Here is a 27,484-nt window from a genome sequence, read left to right on the forward strand (position 1 = left end):
TTCAGTCTAATCTGCCACTAGCTAATTGTTTAACACTTAAGAAGCTCTTTATTCTGTCTGGGCCCTGCTCTTTTTTTTTCCTTTTTTTATTTTTTTTTTTCCTTTTTTTTTTTTTTTAAAGATGACCGGTAAGAGGATCTTAACCCTTGACTTGGTGTTGTCAGCACCACGCTCACCCAGTAAGCAAACCGGCCATCCCTATATGGGATCCGAACCCGTGGCCTTGGTGTTATCAGCACCACACTCTCCCGAGTGAGCCACGGGCCAGCCCAAAAAATCTTAATGTGTATAGTAATCACTATGAATATTTTTCCTTAATGTAGATACTTCAGTAGTAGTCCAATCTATTAATCTTCCCTATTCTGCTTCATCTTTGAAAAACACTGGTAATTTACCTATATTGGTAACTTACTTAAGAGGTCAGATATCCCTCTATGGACTAGAAATATGGAAAACAATAAACATCTGAATTGAATGGTTCCAAGGGACAGAATCTCACTCCTATTTTCCTGTCTGTCATATGTACTTCTTAATATACTTGCTTGCTAACTCCTAAAACCTGTCTTATATGACATTTTGGGGACCTGTCATTCATTTGGAATATGGAGTGGTTCATTCAACAGATCTCTTCAATTTGCTGAAAAGCCCAATAGAATTTTTAGTCACAATTGGGAGTCAGTCTGTGTAAATAACTATCTTTGACTAGATGTTGACTGTTGGAAAATTAAAGTCTTTAAGACTTCAGGAAAGCAGCTTTTGTCAAACAGTACTGTTTTTCCTGTGATCTTTTAGAATAGCAAGCTAAAGATTTCTTGTAGAATAACTTTTTATTAAGAAAAAGCCATTGGGGAGAAAAATAGAGGATAATGTGTAAAGCTTTTTAATGAAAGCAGTGAATTTTGGATTAAAATTGAGAAGTACGCTAAGAAATAAGTATTGAAGAGAGTAGAAAAGTGTATGTTCACACATGCTTTACAAATGAAAATACTATGTAATTAAATTATTTTGATAAAAGGAATTAGAAAAGTTGGGAAGGTGAATATATAGGCTAGAGATTTGTGAACTTCATATACCTTAAATCTCCCTGAGAGATTTTTTTTAAAAAGTTTTTCAAGTTATGTTTAAATTATATTTTTGTTTCATTCTTTATATGTTAAAATAGATTTTCCATTCATTTGGAAAAGTGGTTTCATTGCTGACAGATGTTATTGAGGTGCTGGTAATGTTAATTTGAAAAATCAAGTAACAGTGATTAATTTGGCATGTTCTGTCTTCATTGAAAAATGATTGACTGAAAATCTGAATACACTGATTTGAAAAGTAATTCAAAAGAAATTTCTACTTATTTAAGAATACAAAACACAATCAACTTAGAGAATAATTTTAACAGATGAAATGGAAAAGATTATGCATGCCATAAACAGAGAATATACAGTTCCTTTCAAATCGTCCTCACCCTAAAGTAAATTATCAGATTACAAAATAGAACTAAGGGATAGAGAAAGATAAAAACATTTCATGTAGATTTGAAATGAGTAATGAAGAACTTACTCTGTGCTTAATTATAAAATAATTTTTGGGCCAGCCTGGTGGCGCACTGGAGAGTGCGCCGCTTGGGAGCACGGTGGCGCTCCCGCTGAGGGTTCGGATCCCATATGGAGACCGGTTCCCGCTCACTGGCTGAGCACGGTGCGGGCGCAACACCGAGGGTTGTGATCCCGTTGCCGGTCTCCGGTATGTGCGTGACACCGAGGGTTGCGATCCCGTTACCGGTCAGTAAAAAAGATAAAAAGGGAAAAAAATAATAATAATAATAATTTTTCCGGTATGTGCGTGACACCGAGGGTTGTGATCCCGTTACCGGTCAGTAAAAAAGATAAAAAGGGAAAAAAATAATAATAATAATAATTTTTAAAATAATTTTTGTAATCATTCGTAACAGTGATTTAAATTCAGTAATCTTTTTTAGGAATTTAATCTGAAATGGCAGCAAGAGTCACTAAGGAAATCACATGTTGATACATAATTCTGCACCTACTCAGGACAATTTTATACATGTATTTGACAAACCCCAATAATTTCTAAGTGAGAACTTGACAAAGCATAGTTTTCTTCTGAGCATTAATGGTTAGATAATTGATTAATTGCAAATAGTGCATATTTGGGAAATGAGATCTTATTAAATTTTGTTTTATTAATTTCTTTTCGTCTGTTTACTTATTGTATCCTGCAGATTTTGCCAAATTGTGACATCACAGCCCCACCTTGTGGTCAAAATTGATAGCTACTAGAATCTAAATTTCAAGCAAAATGTAAGAAATTTAATTTTTAAAAAAAATATGAGTTCAAAATTTTTATTCAAGGCTAATACAAATAAAAATGATAAATATTGGATGGTATTTTTCAAAAATTCTTTTTGAAAAATAATTTTTGTATTATGATATAATACAATATTTTATAAGGAGGAATTGTGGGCCGAGCCTGTGGTGCACTCGGGAGAGTGCAGTGCTGGGAGCGCAGCAGCGCTCCAGCCGCGGGTTCGGATCCTATATAGGGATGACCAGTGTGCTCACTAGCTGAGCGTGGTGCGGCCGGTCTCAAAAAGGACAAAAAAGAGGAATTGTGACACCTTATTCTGAAATAAGGGGTAACTAGCGTATTTCCAGTTAATACTGATGCAATGATTTGTTTTCAATTCTTATATACTTTGTAAATTGCTAAACTGCTATCTATATTCAATAGGTAATATGTGCTGAATTAATAATAAAATCAGTATGGAAGTAGTCAGACTCATAAATAATGAAGTAATTGGTTTACTGTAGACAAAATTCACATAACATTACCAGACTAGTTCCATAGGGTCCTACTGCAAAAAAAAAAAAAAATGCTGTGTGTCAGGGAAAGGTAAACCATAATAATTTTTTTTTTGTAATCAGCAAAGGACTGGTAAGTGCAATAACAAAGATGCAATTTCTGTGGGATGAAAATTTGGGTGATTCAGAGACTGTGAAAGGTACAATCTCTGTTTTGGCTTTCTGAGGATTAATGAAATTGGTTCCTGCTGATGCTGGTGAAGGGCAGTGCACTAAAGGAGTCCTAACTTATGCCAGCTCTTGCATATTCAGATGCTGACCAGGCGTCCCTCTTGATCACCCTTTCCCTCCCTCGTGCCTTGGCTGCTTATGGATCAAGAGGATCCTCAGCTAACTCTAGAGTGGCATCACTGGTTTTCATAATGTGTCAGGAGAGCTTGCCTATTGGTCCTCTGAGCCAGCAGGAGAGAGAATACAAAAGTCTGTACTGATGAAATATGATTCAGTGTTTGTGATAGTAAGTCTCCTAAGATTGTCCTCAATGAACTGTGCCTCCCGGGATTCATACCTTTGTGTGGTCTTCCTCCCACATTGAATCCTGGTGGGCCCCCTGTAACCAACAGAATGCAGTAGAAGCGACTGCATAATTTCCAAATTGAGTTATAGACGCCTTGTGGCTTTGATTCTTGGAACTTTTATTCTTAGGACATTCCCTCTAAAGTCCAGGTGCCACGCTGTGAACAGCCCATGCCATATGGAAATGCCACAGGCAAACACTCTGCCAGCAGCTGAGGCTGAGCTCCATATTAGCTTACACCACGTGAGTGAATTATTTGGACATCAGGCCCAGGCAAACCTTCAGATGAGTATAGTCCCCGTCAACACCTGCCTGCAACCACATGTAAGACCCCAAGTGAGAACCACCCAGCTGAGCCGGGTTAGTCAACCCATAAAGCTGTGAGAGAGAGGGCCGGCCCGGTGGTGCACTGCTACAGTGCGCCGCTTGGGAGTGTGGCGGCGCTCCCGCCGAGGGTTCGGATCCCACATACAGACCGGTTCCCACTCACTGGCTGAGCGAGGTGCAGGCGCAACACCGAGGGTTGCGATCCCGTTGCCGGTCCCAGTCCGGTACGGGCGCAGCACTGAGGGTTGCGATCCATTGCCGGACACGAAAAAAGACAAAAAGGAAAAAAAAAAAAAAAAGCTGTGAGAGAGAATGATAACTTATTGTTTCAGTACACAGCAAGAGATAACTGAAACAGGAGTAGTCGCCTGTACTACGCCTGCAATAGGCTCTCCTCCGAGCACTTAGCACACTGGGTTGTTTACCTTTCACTCTCCTCACTAAGGCTCCTGGAGGGCAGGGACTGGGCACATAGTCTGGCATACAGTGGGTACTTTTGTGTGAATGAGTAATTGAGAGTTGGTTTTATGTCTGAAATTTTATTGTGTTTGAGTCAAAATGATCCCTGAAGGGGAATAGGAGTTTTGTATTTAATAGGTAAACAAAAAATAAAAATAAATCTTTGTGTACTTTAGTTATAATGTGTGAGGTAAAGACTTGAGAAAGATTGGACAGTTTGTTCCCAAATAAAAGGCTATGTAGGTGGCCCTGAGGTGGACAGAGTGATGGACTAGGATGTTATGAAAAGAAGCTGCTATTGCTGTTATCCTCAGCGTTCTAGGCCAGCGGACCAAGACAGGGATGGTCAGTTTATGAGTAACCTGTTTAATAGCCATAGGTGTATTAGGTTTTCAAGAAGTATTTTGAATGGAATGAATTTGGTTTTATACTTCTTAAAACAGTTTTTTAAAAAGTGATTTAAAAAGCATTATGTCTACATACTGACTAAAAACACTGTATTTTATCCTCTAACTTTAGAAAATAATTCTAAAATAGAAATGTGAAGACGGCGGATTTTCAAATGCCAGGGAGAGTGTAGCCTTGATGTGTATTTACCCTGGAACTATTGTTGTTACCTTGGTTACTGTTTAATTGCGTTGCTCACTGGGTGTGGCCTGTTGGATTTTGACAAAATATCAATCATTTTAATATCTATTCAGTATGGTCTTAGAAATGTGATAAATAATGGAATTAAGACTTTATAATTCAAAATTATGGACCCGTATGAATCTGTTCAAAAATGAATTATTTAGGAGAGTTGTACCTGGGGTGATTTGGGAAAAAAAGACAACTTAGAAACTTTCTCAACTGCATGTAAATAATAGTTTAAATAGACTTGGGAATTAGTATTTTTATATAAATGTAGAGGAAATATTTTGAAGTTTTAAAAATTAGTAAATGAACTGGCCAATCTGACATTCAAAAGGTAACAAACAGCAAATTCAAGTGTGTGAGGCAATAAAGACTTGAAAGAGAACAATGAGATTCAGGAGTTACAATCAATCTAATTATATTTAAAAGTAAATATGAGAAGAAGGAACATAAACCCACATCTAACTTGCCATTGATTAGAGGGGTTTAATCTACTAACTGGAGACATTTCTTTTGGCGTTAAGATTTCAGATTATTAGTTTTGGACAGCATATTGTCTGCAGTGTGTTTTAGACATTTTCATCCTCCAACAGACTTTCTTGCAAATATTTAGTCCAATGTTACACTATTCTTTTAAGGTCTAAAATGAGGACAGAGCAAGAATTGAAAAATATGTACTTGTGTGACATTACTAATTAGTGTCTGCCCTCAGATGCTTGCAGCCCTGAATCTTCATCTTCAACGATGGTTTACTCTAGTGACATTTATAGCTATATTCACTGAACACACAGGTGCTTCTCAGATTTCCTACTAGCTCGTGGTTAGCTGGGGCCATGCGACTACTTGTGGCCAGTGGCCAGTGAGCAGAAGTGGTGTGTATCACTCCCAAAGCCAAGTATTTAAGGGCTCATTTTAAAGACTTTTGAATCATGTACAAGGGGGTCTTCAAAAAGTTCATGGAAAGATTTGTATCATCTTTTAATTCTATCTTCCACAGACTTTTTGAAGTACCCTCGTATATTCAGATGCCCAGATTCCTGATTCACTATTTTGAAGGGAATTTAAGAGCTTCCAGTCCCACAACAGATGTGTGTGAACGTGAAATGAAGTTTTTGTATGTTAAGCCACTGAGGTTTTAAAGCTTGTAGATTGTTTTTTTTAACCTGACCAGTACAATCATGTGTATGAGAAAAAGAAACATTTTATTTGGAAAAAACAGATTTCTGTCTGTGTTGATTTTCAAATAATAAAAACCTAGAGTTATCTTAACGTTTCATGATTTAATTTGTGTCATCTAACACTAGAATCTGAGGATTGCAAGTGGTCTTAAAAGCTAAGTAGTTCAATCTCTGTTCTAGCCCTCCCTCAACAAATCCCCTTTCAAGCTGCCGTGGTTGTTGATCACCCAGACTCTACTTGGAAACTTCATTTAGTGAATGTTCATCTGTTACATGCTCATCAATGCACCTGAAGTTATAAACATGATTTAGACCTCATCCCTGTGTTACAATCCAGCGACAGGCAATTCACTGCATCCTGACACAGAAACAGCAAAGCTTTTTATAACTATATTAAAATCTGTCTTTCGTGACTGAATGACAGCATCCTGACACAGAAACAGCAAAGCTTTTTATAACTATATTAAAATCTGTCTTTCGTGACTTCTACTTAAAGTTTGTTTGTACATTTGGGAATGATGTAAAAAATTAATACTTTTTAATATGGGCTCATTAAATATTTAACAGCAGTAATCACAACCATTTCCTCCCTCCCCTCCAACCCCCATGCCTCACTCTATTGTCTTAAAAATATTAGATTTTTCACTAGTCTTTATATGACCACCTTTGGAGGCTCCTCCCGGTTGAGTGTGACTTGCTGATTTTACAAAATGTTAATATCAGTTCAAGCTGTCTCTCCTATACTTGGAATGATTTGTCAATATGTCCACAGAAGAGTGGTGGGCAGATCTGAATTCAATATGCCAAGTAAAACTAAATATAAGTGATATTTAAACAAAGAGAAAAATTATTGATATTTTGTATTTTTGTTAATACAATTTAGTATCAAATTACTTTTGGTGGGGGATAGGCAACTGTATTATAGTGCTGACAATTTGCAGTCAGGTAACATTTTGTTTTCCTTCACATTATAAGCTGTTAAGCGATGACTTTGCAGTACTTGTTTTTGTTAAACCAAGTGTAGAATGCTACTAAGTTAAATTTCATTGTATTGGTTTTAAGTTATAGTTTTAACCTGTTGCAATCTTTGTGAAAACTGATTGGATTCTTTCACTCAACATAATTTTGTCATTCTCCTTCTGGCTCATGCCACCCCAAATGATGAGCAAACCTTCAATAACTGCATGTTGGTAATTTACAAAACTGTTCAGGAAGACCAACACAAATTGAAATGGCTTACCATGTTCTGTAAAACTTACAATCAGAGAGCTGATTATGGCTACAATTTTTTTAAAACTTTTTTTTTCAACAAACGATATACTTATTTGCAGTTAAATGAAAATAAAACATTGAAAATATTTACAGAAATACCTTAAATATTAAGTATTTTAGTGGTTCTGAGCCTTGGCCTTCTATTAGAATCACTTGGAAGTTTTTAAAAGCATTTAATGCTGTGGCCCCACTTAGACATTAAATTATATTCTCGGCGGGTGAAGCCAAGCAATCAGTTATTTTAAAATTTTTCCAAGTGTTTCTAATATGCAGAAAATGTTGGGAAGATCTTATCTAGCTCAACCCTTGAAGATTAGTGATTATTTCTACATAACACTTTTGAGCTATACCCAGCTTACTATGTGAGAATTTTCAGCTAATGAATGGAACCATGTTAAATGAAAAATGTTTGATCAATCGTTAAATATCAATCAAAGTGAAAACTACAACCAAAATTTCTGTTTTGAGAGGCAAAAATAAAAACCAATTTCTCTCTGATAGGATGCTACATCCAGAGATGGGACCAGTGCTATGGGGGTCATGTTAGTCCTAGTGGGGTCACACAAAGAAAAAACAGATTCTGCTTATAGATGGCAACTTTGGTTCCATCCTATAGTCTGAGTTCCTCAGTCATGCGCTGCTTCTGCTTTAGCTCCAAAAACTGTAGGACACAGTTTGAGAAATTTCACGAAGCTTCCAGATGCTCTTTCAATTTATTTGAAGAATTGAAAAAGAAATTATCATATAGTCGACCCTCCTTCCCGTGACTGATTTCTTGGCTTGTGCTTGAATATTTTGCAGATTGCTCGTCTGAGGTTGAAAAGCTCTTGTTATCAGAATGCTCCTTTGGAATGAGCTGATAACAGTTGCCCTACTGTCTTCCTCCCACCTACTTTAGCTTTGCCTCCCCTGTGTTAGCAATGCAGATGGACTGTAATTTTCCTAAATCTGCTCCTCAAGATAAACATTTCACGTTGTTGCAACATATCATCATCCTGTCCTTGAGGACTCCCTGCTTCTCTCTTCTTTGTCAACATTGCACTGCACAGTAAATCACCTGGAATAGGAGAGAAAACCACCTGGCTTCTGCAGGGGTTCTGATTGCCTCCTTTGAGCTGGTCACTGTACTTTCAGGGATAAAGCCTAAGATGTCATCATCTTTGATAGGGGTCATACCACATTGATTTAAAAGATCAATGGTTCTCAAACCAGGCTACACATTAAAATCAGCTGGGGGGAGCTTTCAAAAAATACTGACACCATGTTCCAGCCTTGATCAATTAAACCAGAATCTCTGGGGGTAGGGCCCAGGTGTAAGTATTTTTAAAAAGCTAGAGTGATGCTAGTGTGTAACCAGATGAATTTTGCTCTTTAATGACGTTTCTCTTAGAGGTAAGTACGTTTTTTGTTATTTGAATGTAAATGTTAGGATTTTGCTCTGTTCCAGTTTAATTATCTCTGATAATAGTAATCCTGTCATTTCTAAATGTAACTTTCTAAGGTCAACCTTCAACAAAGTTAGAAGAACACTTAAGCTACTATGTCTGTAAATGTTTAGGATTTTGAAAAAGTATAAAGATTAATTAATTTTAATATTAATTAATTTAAATTAAAAATAATTTTGAAAAAGTATAAAGATAAATTCTTTTATTTCTTATATTGTTGGGTTTTTGCATAATATAATATGGTTATTATGTACCATAAATAAAAGTATCTTAAAATCAAACTATGAACAAACTTGGATGATCATTGATAGCAGGTGACATAGTCCAGTAAGTATGTGATACAAAAATAGTTTTTGAAATTCAAGATCTTTCCAAACAAAACAAGTTTTAATGCTATCCTTGTTGTTTCTCTTTTTATTTAAAACACTGAGTTTTAAGGCATGCTTTGGGTTGAATGTGCCCCCAGAGCTTAATCCCCACTGTAACTGTTGAGGGTGGGAAATCCTATTATGGTCATTGAAAGGCAGGGCCTTGAAGAGGTGATTAGATTGTAGGACCCTGCCATGATGAATGGATTAGAAATGGTGGTCATGGGTGTGGTTCTGAGGGCTTTAAAAGGAGAATGAATGAGGAGGTTACTCTCTCTGCTCTCTCTGCTTCCACCAGCTTTCAATGTAAGACCCCTGGGTCACCTATGCCACAACCTGATGGACTTTGGACTTCCCAGCCTCTGAAACCGTAAACAGTAAATTTTGCTTTCTTTCTAAATCATTTAGTTTCAGTATTTTGTTATAAGCAACAGAAACAGACTACTACAGAAAATCGGTACCAGAGAAGTGGGGTGTTGCTTATAACAAATACTTGAAAAGGTGGAAGTGACTTTGAACTGGGTGTTGAGGAGAGGCTGGAAGAATTTGGAGGAGCAGACTAGAAAAAGCCTAGCTACAGGTGGGAGTTTAGAAGACAAGAAAACCAGAGAAAGTTTGGAACTTCTTAGAAACTGGTTAAATTGTAGTGACCAGAATGCTTATGGAAATATGGACCATAAAGACCACTCTAAGGAGGTCTTGGATGTAAATAAGAAGGAGCTTTTTGGAAATGGTGGCAAAGATCATTCTTGCTATGAATTGGCAAAGAATTTGACTGCATTTTATTCATGCCCCAAAGTTTTTTTCAAATGTGGAACTTCCAAGATACTGACCCAGGGTATTTGGCAGAAGAAATTTCTAAGCAGCAAAGCATTCAGGAAGCTTCGTGGCTACTTGCAACAGCCTATGCTGAGTTATGGCAGTAAAGGCATGACACAAAGCCAGAATTTAAAATTCAAAACAAAGGAAGGGGCGAAAAATTGGAAAACTTTCAGCCTGGCCACAAAAGCAAAGGTATAGCCCAGGGCCCCTTTGCTAAGGAGATGAGTGCAGAAGAAAGAGATTATCAAGAGAAGGGGGAAAAAGGCCCTGAAGGCATTATGGAAGTCTCTGGGGCTAACACTTTCATTACAGGCCCAAATGCCTAGGGAGGCAAAATGGTCTTGGGGAATAGGCCTGAAGCGCCCTCCATGGGCTTGAGGCCCAGGGTCATCTTGGGAAGCTGCTTCCAGCACCGGCACCTCAGCTGCTTTGGCTTCTCCAGCTGTGGCTAAATTGGCCCCAGGTGGGGCTGGACCTGCAGCTTTGAAAGATACAAGCAGGAAGCCTTGGTGGTGTCCACATGGTGTTCAGTTTGCAAGCTTGCAGAATGCCAGAGTTGTGGAGGCTTGGGAGCCTCCACCTCAATTTCACATGATGTATGGAAAAGTCTGGGGGCCCAGGAAGAGATCTGTCGCAGGGGTAGAGTCACCTCAGACAGACTTTGCTAAAGCAATACTGAGCAGAAACGTGGGGTCAGAGTTGTAGCAGAAAAACCCCAACATTGCCATGCCTAGTGGAGCCGTGAGACCAGAACTGCCATGGAGACCCCAGAATCATGAAGACTGAGCAGAAACGTGGGGTCAGAGTTGTGGCAGAAAAACCCCACCATTGCCATGCCTAGTGGAGCCGTGAGACCAGAACTGCCATGGAGACCCCAGAATCATGAAGCTACCAGTGTACAATGCAAGCCTGCAAGAGCTAAAGCATTGCCTGAGACCAGGAAAGACATAAAAGCAGAGCTTCCTGAGGACTTGGGAATCCAACCCCCACAGCAGCGTGCAGAGGACAATCGAACATTGGAGTCAAGGTACATGATTCACCAGCTTTGAGATTTAATGCCTACCCTGATAGGTTTTGGACTTGTTTAGGACCTGTAACCCCTTTCTTTTGGCCTATTTCTCCCTTTTTGAATGGGAATATGTACCCTATGCTTGTCCCCCCATTGTATCTTGGCAGTAGATAACTGGTATTGATCTCACAGATGGGAATTTGAACTTTGTACTCTTGAGTTGGTACAAGTTAAGACTGTGGTGATAAAACAAATGTGGTTGTATGTGAAAAGGACATGAGTTTTTGGGGGGATGGGACAGAATGCCTTTGGTTGAATGTCCCCCAAACCTTAATTTCCACTGTTAACTGTTGAGGGTGGGAAATCCTATTATGGTGATTGAAAGGTGGGGCATTGAAGAGGTGATTAGATGCTAGGACCATGCCCTAATAAATGGATTAATAATAGTGGTCAGGGGCATGGTTCTGAGGGCTTTAAAAGAAAAGTACTTGAGAGGTTAGTCTCTCTGCCTCCACCATCCTGCAATGTGAGACCCCTGGGTCACTGTCACCAACACCAGATGGACTTTGGACATTCCAGCTTCAGAAACTGTAAGCAATAAATTTCTTTGTCTTTATAAATTATCCAGTTCTGGGTAATTTTGTTATAAACAACAGAAATGGACTAATACAAGGCATAACCAAAATAAACTACTTTTTATTCCCTTGACTTTTGATATCTTTCAGCTGTTAAAAAGAGTGTTTCAGAAAGTTTGGCAGGAAACTTTGTCACATCTATAAAATCACAGCATTGAATGAGAGTTAATGAGAACAACCACAGTGATGCAAATTTGTGTCCCTGGGTCATTTAGCAACAGAATTTGTTTTCAGAGTTGTCAAGATTGCCTGTGTATTGTAGTATAGTGAATAGGATTCCATAAAAATCAATGTTACCCCTTTATTTAAAAGGCAAGGAGCAACCCTCATGTGATATTCCCCATTATTTTTGGAATACTGAGTACAATATTGATGATCATGAGGTACAATTAGGAAGGTATTAGTTCATAGGCTAAAGTATCCTACACTGATATTCAAAACACCTGTCACACCCATGTAAAATGAATTAGAGACAGCTGAAGGAATAATGTTAGTACTATTAAAATGAAGAAAGGTTAGAAAACGGAAGGTATTAGTTCATAGGCTAAAGTATCCTACACTGATATTCAAAACACCTGTCACACCCATGTAAAGTGAATTAGAGACAGCTGAAGGAATAATGTTAGTACTATTAAAATGAAGAAAGGTTAGAAAACATTTAGAGGAAGAGGTGAGAGGACTATTGTAATTGCACACAAAACTTATTCAGCTCTCTTAATAGCCAACGCAAAAGAAACACAACAAGTTATCTATATAGAGTCCTCTTTATAGTGCCACAAACACATTCCTCTCTCCCTAGCTATCATCATCTTTTTCTGTGCGTCGAGCTGAATCACAGATCCCTCTGCCCCATTCTGTGCAGGTTGTGAGTCAGGTAGTTGGAAAAAGATTCTAGAGGCTTAGGCACGATAGTCATGCTTTATTGCAGATGCAAGCTCTGCCCTGTCTGCACTTCAGAACTGTTGTCTTTTATACTACAAGTACACAATATGGCAAACAAGCCAAGGAGTACATGTTCAGTTACACTACTCTTATATGACTTGTTTACAGTGGATGTGCTGAATCATGTGCTGCCTGATATGAGGTGAGGGAGCCTGACTAAACTTTCTATTTTCCTCACACTGTGTATACATATTAGACCTTCACCTATAGATTCAGTATCACTTTCAACTGTGAGTTCTAATCCTCTCTGTGCTTAAGGGCTCCAAGTAGGTCAGGTAACAAGTTAACATTGATGCTTATTTTGCTTTGACTTTTTCCTTTCACATCTATTAAGCAAGGTCTATTTGAACCTAAGTACAAACCATACACTCCACTTCCTAGAATTGGATTTGTCTTGCTCCTTTTGTTTGAACACCTTCCTAGATATCTTGATTCTCATAGCTCTTACTAAGACTGGGGTCCTGTTAGGAATTAGAAGTCAGTTTATGCTTTAAGAAGATACCAGTTTGCATTTGCCACACAAAGGTTACATAACAAACCACTGAAAAATACATTTCCAATAATTTAATCTCATGAATGTGTGAGTCTTCTGGGTTTACCTTAGTGGGATTTTCTCTACAACACTTCTCTCATCACCCTCCCAGGCTCAGGGGGCTGCCTATTATATTCATGAATATGTTTACCATTTGTGTTGCTCTTTCTTTATTCTTGAAGTTCCAGTTTTCCCTCTGGTATCTTCTCTTCCACCTGAAGAAATTTTTGCACTTCCTTCATAAGAGATTTGCTGGCGATCAATTCTCTTAGTTTTCATTCATCTGAGAACATCTTTATTTTACCTACATTTGTGAATGAAGGTTATTTTTATTGGATAAGAATTCTAGGTTGACAGTTTATTTCAGTACCGTAAATTTTTTTCTCCACTGCCTTCTTTCTGATGAGAAATATACAATTATTTGAAAAGTTATTCTCCTATATGTAACACATTATTTTTGTCTGGCTGCTTTCAAGATTTTCCTTTCTTTATCTTTGGATTTCATCAGTTTGATTATGATGTGTATGGGCATGAATTTCTTTGAGTTTATCCTGTTTCGGGTTTGCTGAACTTCTTGAATCTGTAAGTTTATGTCTTTACCCAAATTTGGAAAATTTGCAGGCACTATTTCTTCAAAATTGTTTTCTGTACCACAGTCTTCCTCTTGTCTTCCAGTTACACAAAAGTTAGACCTTTGATAATGTCCTTAGGTTATTGAGGCTCTGTTTGTTTTTTAATTTTTTTCTTTCTATTGTTCAAATTGGATAATTTCTATTGATTTATCTCCAAAGTCACTAACTCTTTCCTCTATTGTGTCCATTCTACTATTGAACCCATCAATTTTAGCAAATTTTTTAAATTTTAGCAGATTTTGGAAAAAATTTTAGTGGTTATATTTTTCAGTTCTAAAATTTGCATTTGGTTCTTTATAACTTTTGCTTTTCTGATGAGACTTTCTATCTCTCCGTTTAGGAATATTTGCTTTTACTGCTTTGAGCATTTATAACAGCTTTCTTAAAGATGTTGATAATTTAACATTGGTTCATATTGGGTTGGTATCTGTTTTTTTTTTTTTTTCTTCTCTTGGTGAGATAGGAGGGGCTCAGTTTCCATGTGTTCGGGTTTCAGGACATACCTCTGAGTTTCAAACCACTCCTCAAGGTCTCAGGCCCCTCCACTAGGCCCTCACTTAAGAGTCACTGTTGATTATTGCACTTATTTTTGCTACCAACATGGGGAGATTGAGACTACGCAGGGCAGATTTATGCAAATCCAGTGGCTGAGCATACTCAGTAGAAAAGAGTTTATCAGATTTATATAATCCTAATGGCCAAGCATGCTCAGTAAAGTAGAATTTATCCTTTAAATGACCTTCCACTGCAGGCACTAGAGAGCACTGAATAGTCTTGAATATATTCCGTGCTTGTGATGGAATCTGACCAATGAGCATGCTCTAAAAGAGCTCAACTGAGCATGTGCAAGACTGTTACATAACTGGAAGCCACCCCTATTGTTGAATATTCATTAGACAGCACAAATATGTATTAGATAGTGAAACTATAAAAGTTGAATCCAGCAGAAGGCCGGGCTGTTGCTCACTCTTTCTAGAGCCAGCCCACACTTTGATTGAGTTGTGTATTTCTTTCTTTTTGTATCAAACTTGCCTTTGGGAGGCTGCTGTTTCCTCTAGAACCAGCCTGCACTTTGTAGTGAACATTAAGTATGTATTTCTGCTCTTGTGTTAAACTTGAAGTGGGCCCTGCTCAGTCTCTGGAGCTAGGCCACACTTTTTCTATGAAATCTGTATCACTTATGTGTTACATTAAACCTGTTCTCACTCTCTACTGTGACTCTGTTCTTGAATTCTTTCCTGTGGCAGAGTCAAGAATCTGGTAAGAGAACGGGTGGGTTGAGACCAACTATTGGGCTTCCCCAGATCCTCTCCTCTGGTATCACTGGTAATTTCTGAGACTTTCCTGATTCTTTTGTATGTTGAGTAATCTTGAATTGGATGCTGGGCATTTTGAATATTGAGTTATGAGGGTCTAGGTCTGGCTCAAATCCTATAGATGCTTTGTTGTTGTTTTGTTTTAGTAGGCAATTGATCCAGTCAGCTGCTGGCTGCAGTTTCTGTCATGCTTTATGTGGACTGTGGTTCAACTGTAAGTATTTTTTTCAAAGCCTTTGCAGTATTGCTCAGCCCTCTCATGCATGTGTGCCCCCCCCCCCAGGGGACAGTCTGAGGCCTGAGGGTCATCTCCCACATACTTCAGTTCTCAAAACAGTTTACATATTCAGGTACTGTTTTGGGGTCAGATCCACTGCTCGGTTCAGCAGTGAGCCAAAGGGTTTATATGAAACTTCTTGGGATCCCTTTCTTGAGCTCCCTCTTCTTCACAGACTCCTGCAGACTGTCTGGCTCCCAGGGTCCCTCCTTCTTGGTTTTCTGGATAGTTTCCTCACCCTGCCATGTACTTCCTGAGACTCATTCTGCCCTCAGATCAAAACAGCAGGAGGAAGGGGGAAGAAATGGAGATTTTCCTCTATGGTTCTTAGACCAGAGAGTTCCTTTGGTTAGAGAAAAGGATTCTCCTGCCTCAGAGCTTTACGCACCTACCTGGCTGCCACTGCCACTGCCACCACCACCACAGGGTTGTGGCTTCAGCAGTGGGGCTTGCAGGAGGCAGAGCTGATACAGAAAGAAGAAAAGGTCAGGGAAATTTCCCCATTCCCCACTCTCTCTATCTCATAAAGACTCCATTTCCTAGTTCTAAGACCAGAAAAAGAGGAGTTTCTCTTGGAGCTCTTTCTGTCCATGCCTGGTACACTTTTCTGGGATGTGTGCACACTCAAAGGCAGGGAGATATGTGTGGGAAAAGAAGAAAACAAGGAAACTCCCCACTGGATAGCTTGCACTATGTATTCTAGTTTTCTTTCTCAAGCCACCTGAAACCTTTCATTTTTCAGAGTCCCCATGAGGCTGGTCCATGCATTCCGTGGAGGGCTCCTGATTTCATTTCATTTCATTGGAAAGAGAGTGGAGTTGTGCATCTTCACTGGATCTGGAAGCCTCATTTAGGTTTTGTGCACTGCGGTGACTTCATCCCCACATGGATGTGATCAGTCCTTGCCCTTTCTCGCTCACAGGGTGTTTAAAGAATCTGTAAAATGGAATGGCATATTTGAAAGTGTTTTAGAACCGTGAAGTATTTCGTGTGGCAGTGGTGACATGCTTATAGTACTTTTATAAGTACATCTTATAATACCTTTTGATACTTACACATAGTTGGAAAACAATTTTTCCTATTCCACTTCATCATTCTTGGCATTTCCTGAAATATGTGTCTGAAAAGTTGGGAAACCCTATGTTAAACAGAGCTAAGCAGGTTTCCTTACTGTAGGACTTACTGCAGCCTCTGGTAGGGTAATGTACATTTTGAATTCTCAAAAGATAGTTGAACAGATTTAGGGATTCTGTCAGCTGTTTTATTTGCTTCTTTTTTTTAAACAAATCATTGCAGAACTATTGTTTTTAAAGCATTCTAGAAAACTCTTCTCTGTGCCATCTTTAACATGAATAAATGTTGTAAACTTTACTCACACATTCACTCCCCCTTTTAATCACCTCTCAAAGATAAATATGGCTAGAGAAAGAAAAAAGATCTAGGGAAAAACATGGGGTTTTAAAGAAGTGACAGACATGAAAGAAAATATTGTATATCTGGACATCTTTTGGACATTTCATTCAAGTAAAAGTGTTGATGGCTTCATTTTTCAAGCCATGGTCTATTAGTATGAGAAGAGTTGACAGACATTCTTAGAATCTGGTACTACAATGAGAATCCAGGCTGTACACTTGTACTATTTCTTATACTAGAGATAGAGCCTACAGCTTTGGAGAAGTGTTATCTAAATCCTGGTGTATTTATACTTCCTGCTGCTTTCAATTAAAAAATGATTTTTGGAATTTAAGGAGTTTTTAGAATAATATTAAGTTTCATGTATATAACTTCATTTTCCTTATTGGAATGCTAATTATTTTCTATCTTTAATGGTTAAAATTGGAATAAGCTTGTATGAACAAAAGTGCAAGAAGAGTCTATATTCCTTAAAAAAGAAAATGAAGACCATATAACCTTAGGCAATGAGGAGTTTGACATGTTGAAAGTATGGACGTTAGCTTATAAATCAGTTTAGAATCTCAAATTCACTAAAAAAAGAAAAATTCTAGATAAAGAGTCACCGAATTGTCAATGTATTGATCTACATGTATGCTGTAAAAGGTAGTAAGCAAGTAGAGGAATTTATATTCACAAAAGTTCTGAACTTTGGCCAACAATGAACTTTTTAAAAGATAATTATTATGCATTTTTTATCACATTAAAATCTGGTTGTAATTGTGTCTCTATGTCACTACTTCACCACTGCTTAACTCAGGAGAAACACTGGCCCCCACATGCTTGGAGGCTGTGCCACGCAGACAGTCCTGGGGTTTTCTATCCATGCATTTTTTGAGCGCAGACTACAGTTACTTGCAAATTTACAAGGCTGGGTTAAATAAAGCATAGAGGGCAGTAATTCAAGCTTACCCACAGCAACAGCAAAATCACATTTGGGGTCAAGTCTGGATATATCTAGCGTCTGACCAACATCTGTCCTCTATTATTGAGAGATCAACTGTAGTTTTTGAAGAATGACATTTTATGGGCACTCTGCAAACACTTCAGTTTATTTTTATTTAAACAGTTTACATAGTTCCTCTGTATTTTAGCAGGGGCAAAACTTTTGTATGAGGTTGCATTATAAAAGATGAATATACTCCATACTTGTGCAGAAGAATTCCATTTCCAGATAGTAAATTTGGTGCTTTACTTGTTGCATCATCAAGTCATCCAAATGTCAAGTGTATGTGCAGATGTGGGCTCTGGCTGCTGTTCACATTTCTCATCACTGTCTACTATCAAGGCTAGAAAGTAGAAACATTCAATTTCCAATCTTCCCTGGGTCAGACACCATATCAGCTCTGGTTGAAAACTGTATTTTGAAAAAAATGAAATTTTAAAAGATTGTGAAGATGCCCTGGATTCTGTACCTCTATGCACTATGGAACAAAAAACATGATGTTTTAGATTCTCAGGATGAAAGCAGACAAGAAAAGGTAGTATTTTCTTTGGGTAGTCAATATAGCAATATTTCTTAAAATATAAAACCACTTTATATCTGTTTAAAAATTTCACTCAGTTTTAGTTTGAAACTGTTGTTCAAACGTAATCATCTGTGATGAGACACAAGCTGTTTCAGAAAGCACCTGCATCAGAAAGCAAGCTGTTAAGAGTTGCAGGTTGTTAAATTCACTCTTCACAGCAGCCACTGAAAAGTGCTATAGCACTTCAGGTTTAGTTTATTTCAGAAACTTCCTAAGAAATCAGAGATCTGAGGCTGGGGTAGCCTATGCACTTTTTACAAGACAGCAAAATCTCAAGGAAATGTCTAACTGGGATAAGTTTACTTTGTGGGTTTTTCATACAGAAGGTCACTGAGTGATCCTAATCTCTTCTGTCAGGTTCTGCCAATCAGGAAGAGAAGGGGTGGGAGTTGAGGGTTAGAAATATTAATGCAGGAAGAATTTCTGATATTTAGCAGAAGTATGTGATAGTGCTTGCTCCTTGAAGCCACTTTGAAGCTTGGTGTAGCTGCAGTAACTTGGACCTGTCAGGGTTTGATTTTCATACTCAGCTGAGATGTACAAAGTATAAGCTCATTGAAACAACATAATGCTTTAATCAAAATTCTCTAAGAGGTTTACTAAAATGAATTGATAACTGAGTGATAAAAAGTGAAAAAAATAACTATCATTTTCTTTAAAAGTTTGCAGCCTGGGTATTCATGTTTAATTTGGTACTTGATAGAGATAATTGCATTTAGCTAGCTATTGTAATAGAATATTTGGGGTGATAAGAAAAGGAAGAAAATTTTAATTGAAGTATAACAAATATGCAGTGACTTGTATAGATTTTACATGCAAAATTTGCGGTTTGGATATTTACATACACTCATATAATCCACACCTATCAAGATATGAAATATTTTTAGCATTCTAGAAACTTCCTAGTTTATCCCTGCCACCATCTCTACCTCAAAGCATCTACTTCTGTGATTTCACTATTTCTTAGTTCTTTTGATCTAGAATTTCATATAAGTGAAATCATACAACGTATATTCTTTTGTGCCTGTCTTCTTTGACTCAGCATGGTATGTCTAAGATTCTTTCTTGGAGTTACTAGGTATCACTAGGTTTTGTTTTTTAAACTACTGAATATTTTAACATTGTGTAAAACATGATTTGTGTATCCATTCACAGTTGATGGGCTTTTGAGTATTTTCAGTTTTTGGCTGCTATGAATAGGGCTGTTACCAACATTCTTGCATACATTGTTTTGTGGACATATATTTTTCATTTCTCTTGAGTAAATACCTAGGGAAGGAATTTCTGGGTCATAGAATAGGTACGTGTTCAATTTTCTAAGAAATTGCTGGACCAATTCTCAAACTAATTTTAACAGTTTATACTCCAGCCACGTATGAGAGTTGCAGTGTTCCCATCTTTGCCAACTTTGGGGTTGTCAGTCTTACTGATTTTAGCCACTCTAATGGGTATAAATGTAATCTCATTGGGAATTTAATTTGCATTTCCCTGATAACTAAAGGTATGGAATGTCTTTACATGTGTTCATTGGCTATTTATTTTTCTTCCTCTTTGAAGTGCCTGTGTAAGTCTTTTGCTCCTTTTTGTTATTTTGAAAGAAACAGAAATCTATATATAAGTAAAATTATTTCATTATTTAAGTGTTGGCAGTTAGTTTGCTTTTGTCACTCTGAAGGCCAACACTGAACATACTCAGATCTAGAATTTGAGGGAAGTTTGCAAACTCCTGTGTAGACATTGCAGTGAATACTGCCTAGAAGCAACACTGAGCCATCCTCCTCGCGAGGCATTAATAGACTGGTGCTAAGTGGTTGCTGTGCCTGTAAAGTGTTTGGCACTCTCCCACTACCATTGTTAGGTGATCTAATTAGTGTTATATTAGGCAAAGGTTGTAGACAACCCAGAAATTCTTTTTCTTAAAAATCAATACTTAAAAAGGGGGGGGGGAAGAATCAGTATTATATGAGAGGGGAAAAATGAGCCTTCACCCATACCTCACACCATACAGAAAAATTAATTTGAAATTGATTGATCGTAGACCTAAATGTAAGAAATAAAACTATAGACTAGAAGAAAGCATAACAGAATAAATGTGGGGTAGGCAAAGGTTTCCTAGATGATATCTAGAACTAACTAAACTGTTAAAAAATTAACTATTCTTAAACTATAAACTATTAAACTTTAAAAATTGATATAATAGACTCTGTCAAAATTTAAATTCTCTGCTCATTAAAAGATACTATTGAGAAATTAAGTAGGGAAGACATGGACTAGGAGAAAACATTTACCACACATATAAGCAACTCCAAACACTTATTAATAAGAAGAAAAATACCCTATTTCATATGGTTACAAAGAGGGAATGATTATGCCATCAAAAGGTAAACTCCAGAAACAAAGCTTGTAAATATCTTTTGGATATAAGGCCATAGACACCTAGACCTTGACTAGAAACAAAATTTATCAAGGTGAATATTACCCAAAAGATCTGTCCAGTACAAATGAATTTTGTTTTATTGTTGTTTGTTGTTTCCATGGGCACTTTGCCAGAGTGAATGATTCCTCAAATTCCCCATTTACATTGTTTCTTATTCAAAAATGAAATGATAGAATCTTTGGTAGTGGCTCAGACATTACCAACAGTACCTGAGGACCTCTTCAAATCATGAAACTAGAAATTCATTTATGCATTCATTCATCAAAATCAATTACTTATCGAATGTCTGTTCTGTGCCAGGCACATGCTAGGCATGGGATTTAACAGTTGAAAAAAAAAAAACGCAAAAAACAAAAAACAGGTGTGTCATCTTCACATAGTTTTATTTCAAGTGTGATGAAGAGAGTATAACTAATTTGAATTCTGATTCATATGTCCAAATGCCACTTCACATCTCCACTTGGATCTCTAATGGACATCTCAAATCTACCACATCCAAAACTGAATTCTTGATATTCAGCTTTTAAATCTGGCCCTGCCATAGTCTTCTACATCTTATCATAATGGTAACTCAACTCTGCTGGTTGCTTACACAAAAAATACATGGTGATCCTTGACTCCTTTCTCTCCCTCATATTTTGTTTCTAATCTATGTACACTTTACTTTCAAAACATGTTCCAAAAACATGCACTTCCTATGGTCTCCAATACTCCACAGTAGTCCACGTCACTACCATCTCTTGCCAGGACTATTGACTGCAGTAGTTTTCTAAACGATCTTTTTCCCACTTTTGTTTCTTACAGTCTTTTCTCCACACAGCATCTGAGTGATTCTTCTAAGTCAGTTTACATCCCAACTCTGTTCAAAGCTCTCCATGGCTTCCATTCAAGGCAAAATAAAGCCCAGTGTCTTCATCAGGGCCTCGGTGCCACACGTGATTGTGCCACCCCAGCCCTCACTCCCACGCTGTCTTCAGCCTTATCTATTCTTCTCCCTCCTGCTGGTCCTTTCCTTGTCCTGGATCATGCCCAGGCCACCCCTCTCTTGTGTCTTCGTGTGCACTGTTCTACTGCTAGAACCCTTTGCTGGTCCTTTCCTTGTCCTGGATCATGCTCAGGCCATCCCTCTCTCATGTCTTCGTGTGCACTGTTCTACTGCTGGAACCCTTTGCTGGTCCTTTCCTTGTCCTGGATCATGCTCAGGCCATCCCTCTCTCATGTCTTCGTGTGCACTGTTCTACTGCTGGAACCCTTTGCTGGTCCTTTCCTTGTCCTGGATCATGCTCAGGCCATCCCTCTCTCATGTCTTCGTGTGCACTGTTCTACTGCTGGAACCCTTTGCTGGTCCTTTCCTTGTCCTGGATCATGCTCAGGCCATCCCTCTCTCATGTCTTCGTGTGCACTGTTCTACTGCTGGAACCCTTTGCTGGTCCTTTCCTTGTCCTGGATCATGCTCAGGCCATCCCTCTCTCATGTCTTCGTGTGCACTGTTCTACTGCTGGAACCCTTTGCTGGTCCTTTCCTTGTCCTGGATCATGCTCAGGCCATCCCTCTCTCATGTCTTCGTGTGCACTGTTCTACTGCTGGAACCCTTTGCTGGTCCTTTCCTTGTCCTGGATCATGCTCAGGCCATCCCTCTCTCATGTCTTCGTGTGCACTGTTCTACTGCTGGAACCCTTTGCTGGTCCTTTCCTTGTCCTGGATCATGCTCAGGCCATCCCTCTCTCATGTCTTCGTGTGCACTGTTCTACTGCTGGAACCCTTTGCTGGTCCTTTCCTTGTCCTGGATCATGCTCAGGCCATCCCTCTCTCATGTCTTCGTGTGCACTGTTCTACTGCTGGAACCCTTTGCTGGTCCTTTCCTTGTCCTGGATCATGCTCAGGCCATCCCTCTCTCATGTCTTCGTGTGCACTGTTCTACTGCTGGAACCCTTTGCTGGTCCTTTCCTTGTCCTGGATCATGCCCAGGCCATCCCTCTCTCGTGTCTTCGTGTGCACTGTTCTACTGCTAGAACCCTTTGCTGGTCCTTTCCTTGTCCTGGATCATGCTCAGGCCATCCCTCTCTTGTGTCTTCGTGTGTACTGTTCTACTGCTGGAACCCTTTGCTGGTCCTTTCCTTGTCCTGGATCATGCTCAGGCCATCCCTCTCTTGTGTCTTCGTGTGTACTGTTCTACTGCTGGAACCCTTTGCTGGTCCTTTCCTTGTCCTGGATCATGCCCAGGCCATCCCTCTCTTGTGTCTTCGTGTGTACTGTTCTACTGCTGGAACCCTCTTCCTCAGAAATCTACGTGACTTGCTCCCTCACTTTCAAGTCTGAGCCACTTATCAGAGAAGCCTCCCTGATCACACTGAACTGAAGGTTTCCTCTTCCCCGATCACACTCTGTCATGTTATCCTGCCCCATTCTTCTTCATGGCACTGATACTCTCTGACATGTATTTATTTGTTAATTTAATAGCTTCCATTGAAATACAAAACTGTGAGAGTGGGAACTTGTCTGTTGTGTTCACTGATGTATTTCAAGCATCTAGAATAACACTTGGCATATGATGGACACACAACAAATCTCTGCTGAATAAAGGCACATGTGATTGCACTATGGTACTGTAAGTGCTAAGATAGGAGAAACACATCGGAAATGTCAAGGTAAGATTTGCAGGGACATGATATCTAAGATGAGTTCTGATGAGTAAGTTAGACAGTTACGGTTGGTAGAAGGGAGCAAATGGAGTGGAATGGGGAAAAATAGTTCAGGAGAAATAGCCCAGGCGCTGTAGGGAAAGTTACCTTGGCTGGGAGGCCACGTAGGACTTAGACTTTACCTTAAGAGTAATGGGTAACTTTTGAAGTGTTTTAGTAAGTGAGCATAGTCAGCATTACATTATGTAAAGGTCAATATTCCCACAAAAATAAATTAACTGTAGATGATTTAAAAAAAAGGAGAAGTGATCCCATGAAGACAATATGACAATAATCCAGGAAATGTGTCATGGTGTCCTCCAACATGAGAATAAAGAAAATTGGGCAAATTACAGGAAAATGATATTGCTGAATAAAACTGAAATGCATAATTGATTGGATATAGAGAGAAGAGGGAGGGTGAGAGACAAGAAATAACACTTACAACCAGATTTCTGTCTTGGATAACTTGGGTGGATGGTTGTCTGCTGGGATAAGAGCACGTTTATGATCAGGGAAAAATAATGAGCTCACTTGGGTATGGTGAATCTGAAGTGCCTCTGAGGCAGTTAGATGTATGAGGCTCGAGGTCAGGAGAGGAGATTTAACTAAAAAGAGATAGGTGTGGAAATCTCCAGTGTAAAGGTGGTATTTACCACCCTGGGGTTGGATGACGTGATCATGAGATGAAGCGGTCTCCATGGGTTCAGAGCTAATGACAGAAACTGAAGAATTGTGGGCTGGGAAATGGGTTTCTCAACGATGGAGTAGCTGAGGGGCAGGTCCCATGTTTATCAGTCATCCTAGGAGGTTCTGTGCCTCCTACACAGGCTAAGACTTGGGCAACCTCAACAGTAAAGCAAGGCAGGAGGAAAGGACTTTGCTAGAGAGGGATGATGAAAGATATTCCGTATTTTGAAGCACATGCATGTATTATTTCTTCAATGGTAATGACATTTATGAAAATGAATTTGGTTATTGAAAAGCAAAATCTTTACTAATACCAGTAGAGAAAAATAAGGAAAGCCCCACTTCCTCATTACTTTGACCATTACTTTTCTTTCTCAGTTTTAATAGTAAATACTGTATATATACCTTCTTCCGAAAACTTTTGAGTCTTGTTGACTAAAGCTGTCAATAGCAGCAGACAGCTCAGAAGATTTGATTAAAAGTAGAAAACATATGAGCCATGTTTAATTAAATTCTGTTGGTTGAAAGCACATGTAAGAACATTCCATCTATGTGTAGCTTCTCCTGCTTTTATCAGAATCTCCAAACCTTTGAAGGGAACTGCTGATGACAATAACCACATCAGCTCCCAAGAGGAAAACAGTGCTCTGGGCTTCCGGGAATCACCAGTTATTTTCCAGTATTATTGAATATTTCCCTCCCTAACTTTCTCATATATTTAAATAGTAAATATCTTTAGTATCAAAGCAGACACAATATAAATATTTATACCTCACGTTAGTCATAATTTTTAAAATAATCAAAATTATGTGAGATTTCTCTAAAAATTCACCAAGGCAAGTACTGGAGTATAAAGTAGACGTGTGTTGGGTGACAGTGAGTTTTGACATTGAGGAAGCTGCAAGCCGTAGATGTTTTCCACTTATTTTACATAATTACTTTTCAAATACTGTCTTAAAACTTCTTTTTCTTTGTGTGATTGAAGGTGTTTTGAGGATCTCTTTACTACAAAATACCTTTCAAGCATTATTTATGGTACAGTGAAATAATATGACTGCTCAGCAGTATTAAATTCCAGTTTGTTCTGGACATATGGCCTTTTCTGCTCATTTTTCATCACCTTCTGTCCATTTGACCTTTTATAATCCTCATTTTATGCAGCATCTTTATGTTTCTGACTATTTAGAACTTTGCTTCTTTCAGGGAATCCTTGACTCCAGATTTTACCTCCACAAGCTGTCAGAGTACTTTTTAAAAAAAAAACTAAAATCTTTCATAAATCTTTGTATTCCAGGAGCTGCTTTTATATTCAGCTCAGCACCAACACTTTGGAAATGTTTAAAGGAAAGAAAAGACACAGATTCCAAAACATTAGGCCCAGTGTGGAGTGAAGATTTCAGCTGCACTGACTCCAACTCTTAGAATCTCCATAACACATACACACGTTTAACCTTCTTTTCCAACTTCCCTCCCAGATGGATTTACTCGATGGACCAGAGCAACTTTGGCTGTGGAGCTGGAGTTTATCTGGAGACTTTTCAACCAAGCTGCTAAGGACGGGTAAGCACACAAGCAAGGCTACCACTAGGCTCTGGAGAACAGCAAGGATTTCAGTGTGAATTTGGGAGAATACTGGCATCTGTACAAGCCAGTCAGGCACTGAGCTGGGAATAAGCAAGTCTGCATCCTAACGTACCCTGGTCCCCACCACTAACTAACGTGTGACGTTGGTCAAGCCCCTTCTTTTTCCTGTGCCAAACCCCTCACCTCTGAAAGTTGTATATTATCAGAGCTCTGGTTGATGTGATTTCTTCGATTCACAAAACACTTGCCCTTCCCTTTCTCCCTCCTTCCTTCCTTCCTTCCTTCCTTTTTGTTTTTAAACAAATAATATTGAGCATTCAAAACTAGGTTATTTTACTTATAGTCTCTCTTTCCACCTTTTTGCTTTTAAACAAATAATATTGAGCATTCAAAACTAGGTTATTTTACTTATAGTCTCTCTTTCCAGCCTCTCAAGGGGAATTGGAAGATCTGGCAATGCAGGGCCTGGGTGCTCACTTGGCAAAACCAACTGGAACTAAAGGGACTGTGGTGCTGTCCCTTTTACATGGGGCACAAACTCTCCTGATTGCCACAGAACTCACTGGGCCCCCTTCAGCATTCATGTCCCTGACCTCAGTAAGCACTTAGGTTTGTGACCTAAGAGATTTTAGGTTTGTGATCTGTCTGAAGCTTTCCTTTCATCTCAATAAGTCTGTAATTTTCAATGTGCAAACCAATAATTACATCTTCTTTATACTGCCATTTCAGCAGCCTGGCAAATAAGCTGGAAAACCTTAGTACAAGACCAGACTTAACACACATAACCAGAAATTTTTTCTTCTGCAGATTTTCCTTGTAGGCGGCAGACTTCCTATACTCTGTGTCTTTCAACATCTTTCTTTGAAAGTGCTGACTTTCCCTTTTAACCACCACATCCTCATAACCAGATGATGCACTTAAGAAAATATCCTGGACTACTTCCCCCTGCTTTAAAACTGGTCCTTCTTTTGAACTGATCAAGCGTGCAACTCTAAAATTCACCATGTCATAGCTAGAACATTTAACCACCTCTAGCTCAAATTAGTCCTTAAATGATCTCCTAATCCTGGAGGGAAAAAAATAAAGAGATCGATAGGCTTTTTTTCTTACCCCGTCCCCATTTCCTATCACGGCTCTACCTTCCTCACCCCTGCTTTTCATCCCAGGGCACTTTCTCTCCCTCTGCCTTTCTTTCTTCTTCCTTCCTCTTATCCCCATGAGCGTTACACATTCTCCAGGCCTCTTCTCCTCCTGTGGCCTATCTGCCCCTCCCCTGTCCATTTTGTCTTTTCATCTCCCTAAACGACAGAGAGGACAAAGAGGAGACAAAGAGGCAATTACATGGTGCCTATTTCCAAATAGTTTTCCATGTTCCCTGTTACATTCAGCACCACAAGAATATTCCATGTGTTTTAAAACGTTCTCACTAGACAATGCACCCTGCAACTTACAGATCTAATAGAAATTGGAATTTTCAAAGGTATTATTGAAGGTAGGAAGTTTTCTGTTAACATTTTTCAAATATACCTTATGGAAGGAATTGGTATGAATATCATGTAAAGCTTGTCTCTGGAGGCAGGATTAGTGTTAGGGCCATGAATCTTGTCGTAGTTTCTAGTTTGATAACTGTGTCTGAGACTCACACACTCTAATTGTCTGGGTTTTCTGTTTCTGAATGGTGATTTTTTTGAAGTATTGTAAAAATTGAATATTTACCCTTCTGAGATAAATTACTATTTTCAGTGTTCCTCTTATTAATTCATAGGTCTTATGCATTGGGAAAAGAGGCCTATTTTATGCAAAGGAAAAGAGGGCTATTTGTTTGGGTGTTATAAACAAAGAAGAAAGTGGCTTTAAGTATGATCTTGTTGTTT

At 38.7% G+C, this 27,484-nt stretch overlaps 1 protein-coding gene across 1 annotated transcript in view; it reads left to right on the top strand.

Annotated features, from left to right (window-relative positions):
* Window positions 1-3,605, top strand: part of PLOD2 (procollagen-lysine, 2-oxoglutarate 5-dioxygenase 2) — an 87,926-nt gene extending 84,321 nt beyond the window's left edge. Inside the window, exon 17 of the mRNA XM_008573260.1 lies at window positions 3,519-3,605. Coding sequence (XP_008571482.1) covers window positions 3,519-3,605 — 87 coding nt within the window. The remainder of the gene's footprint in view (window positions 1-3,518) is intronic.
* Window positions 3,606-27,484: the final 23,879 nt, after the last annotated feature.

This window comes from Galeopterus variegatus, unplaced genomic scaffold, assembly GCF_000696425.1.
Source record: "Galeopterus variegatus unplaced genomic scaffold, G_variegatus-3.0.2 Scaffold893, whole genome shotgun sequence".
Lineage (NCBI taxonomy): Eukaryota > Metazoa > Chordata > Mammalia > Dermoptera > Cynocephalidae > Galeopterus > Galeopterus variegatus.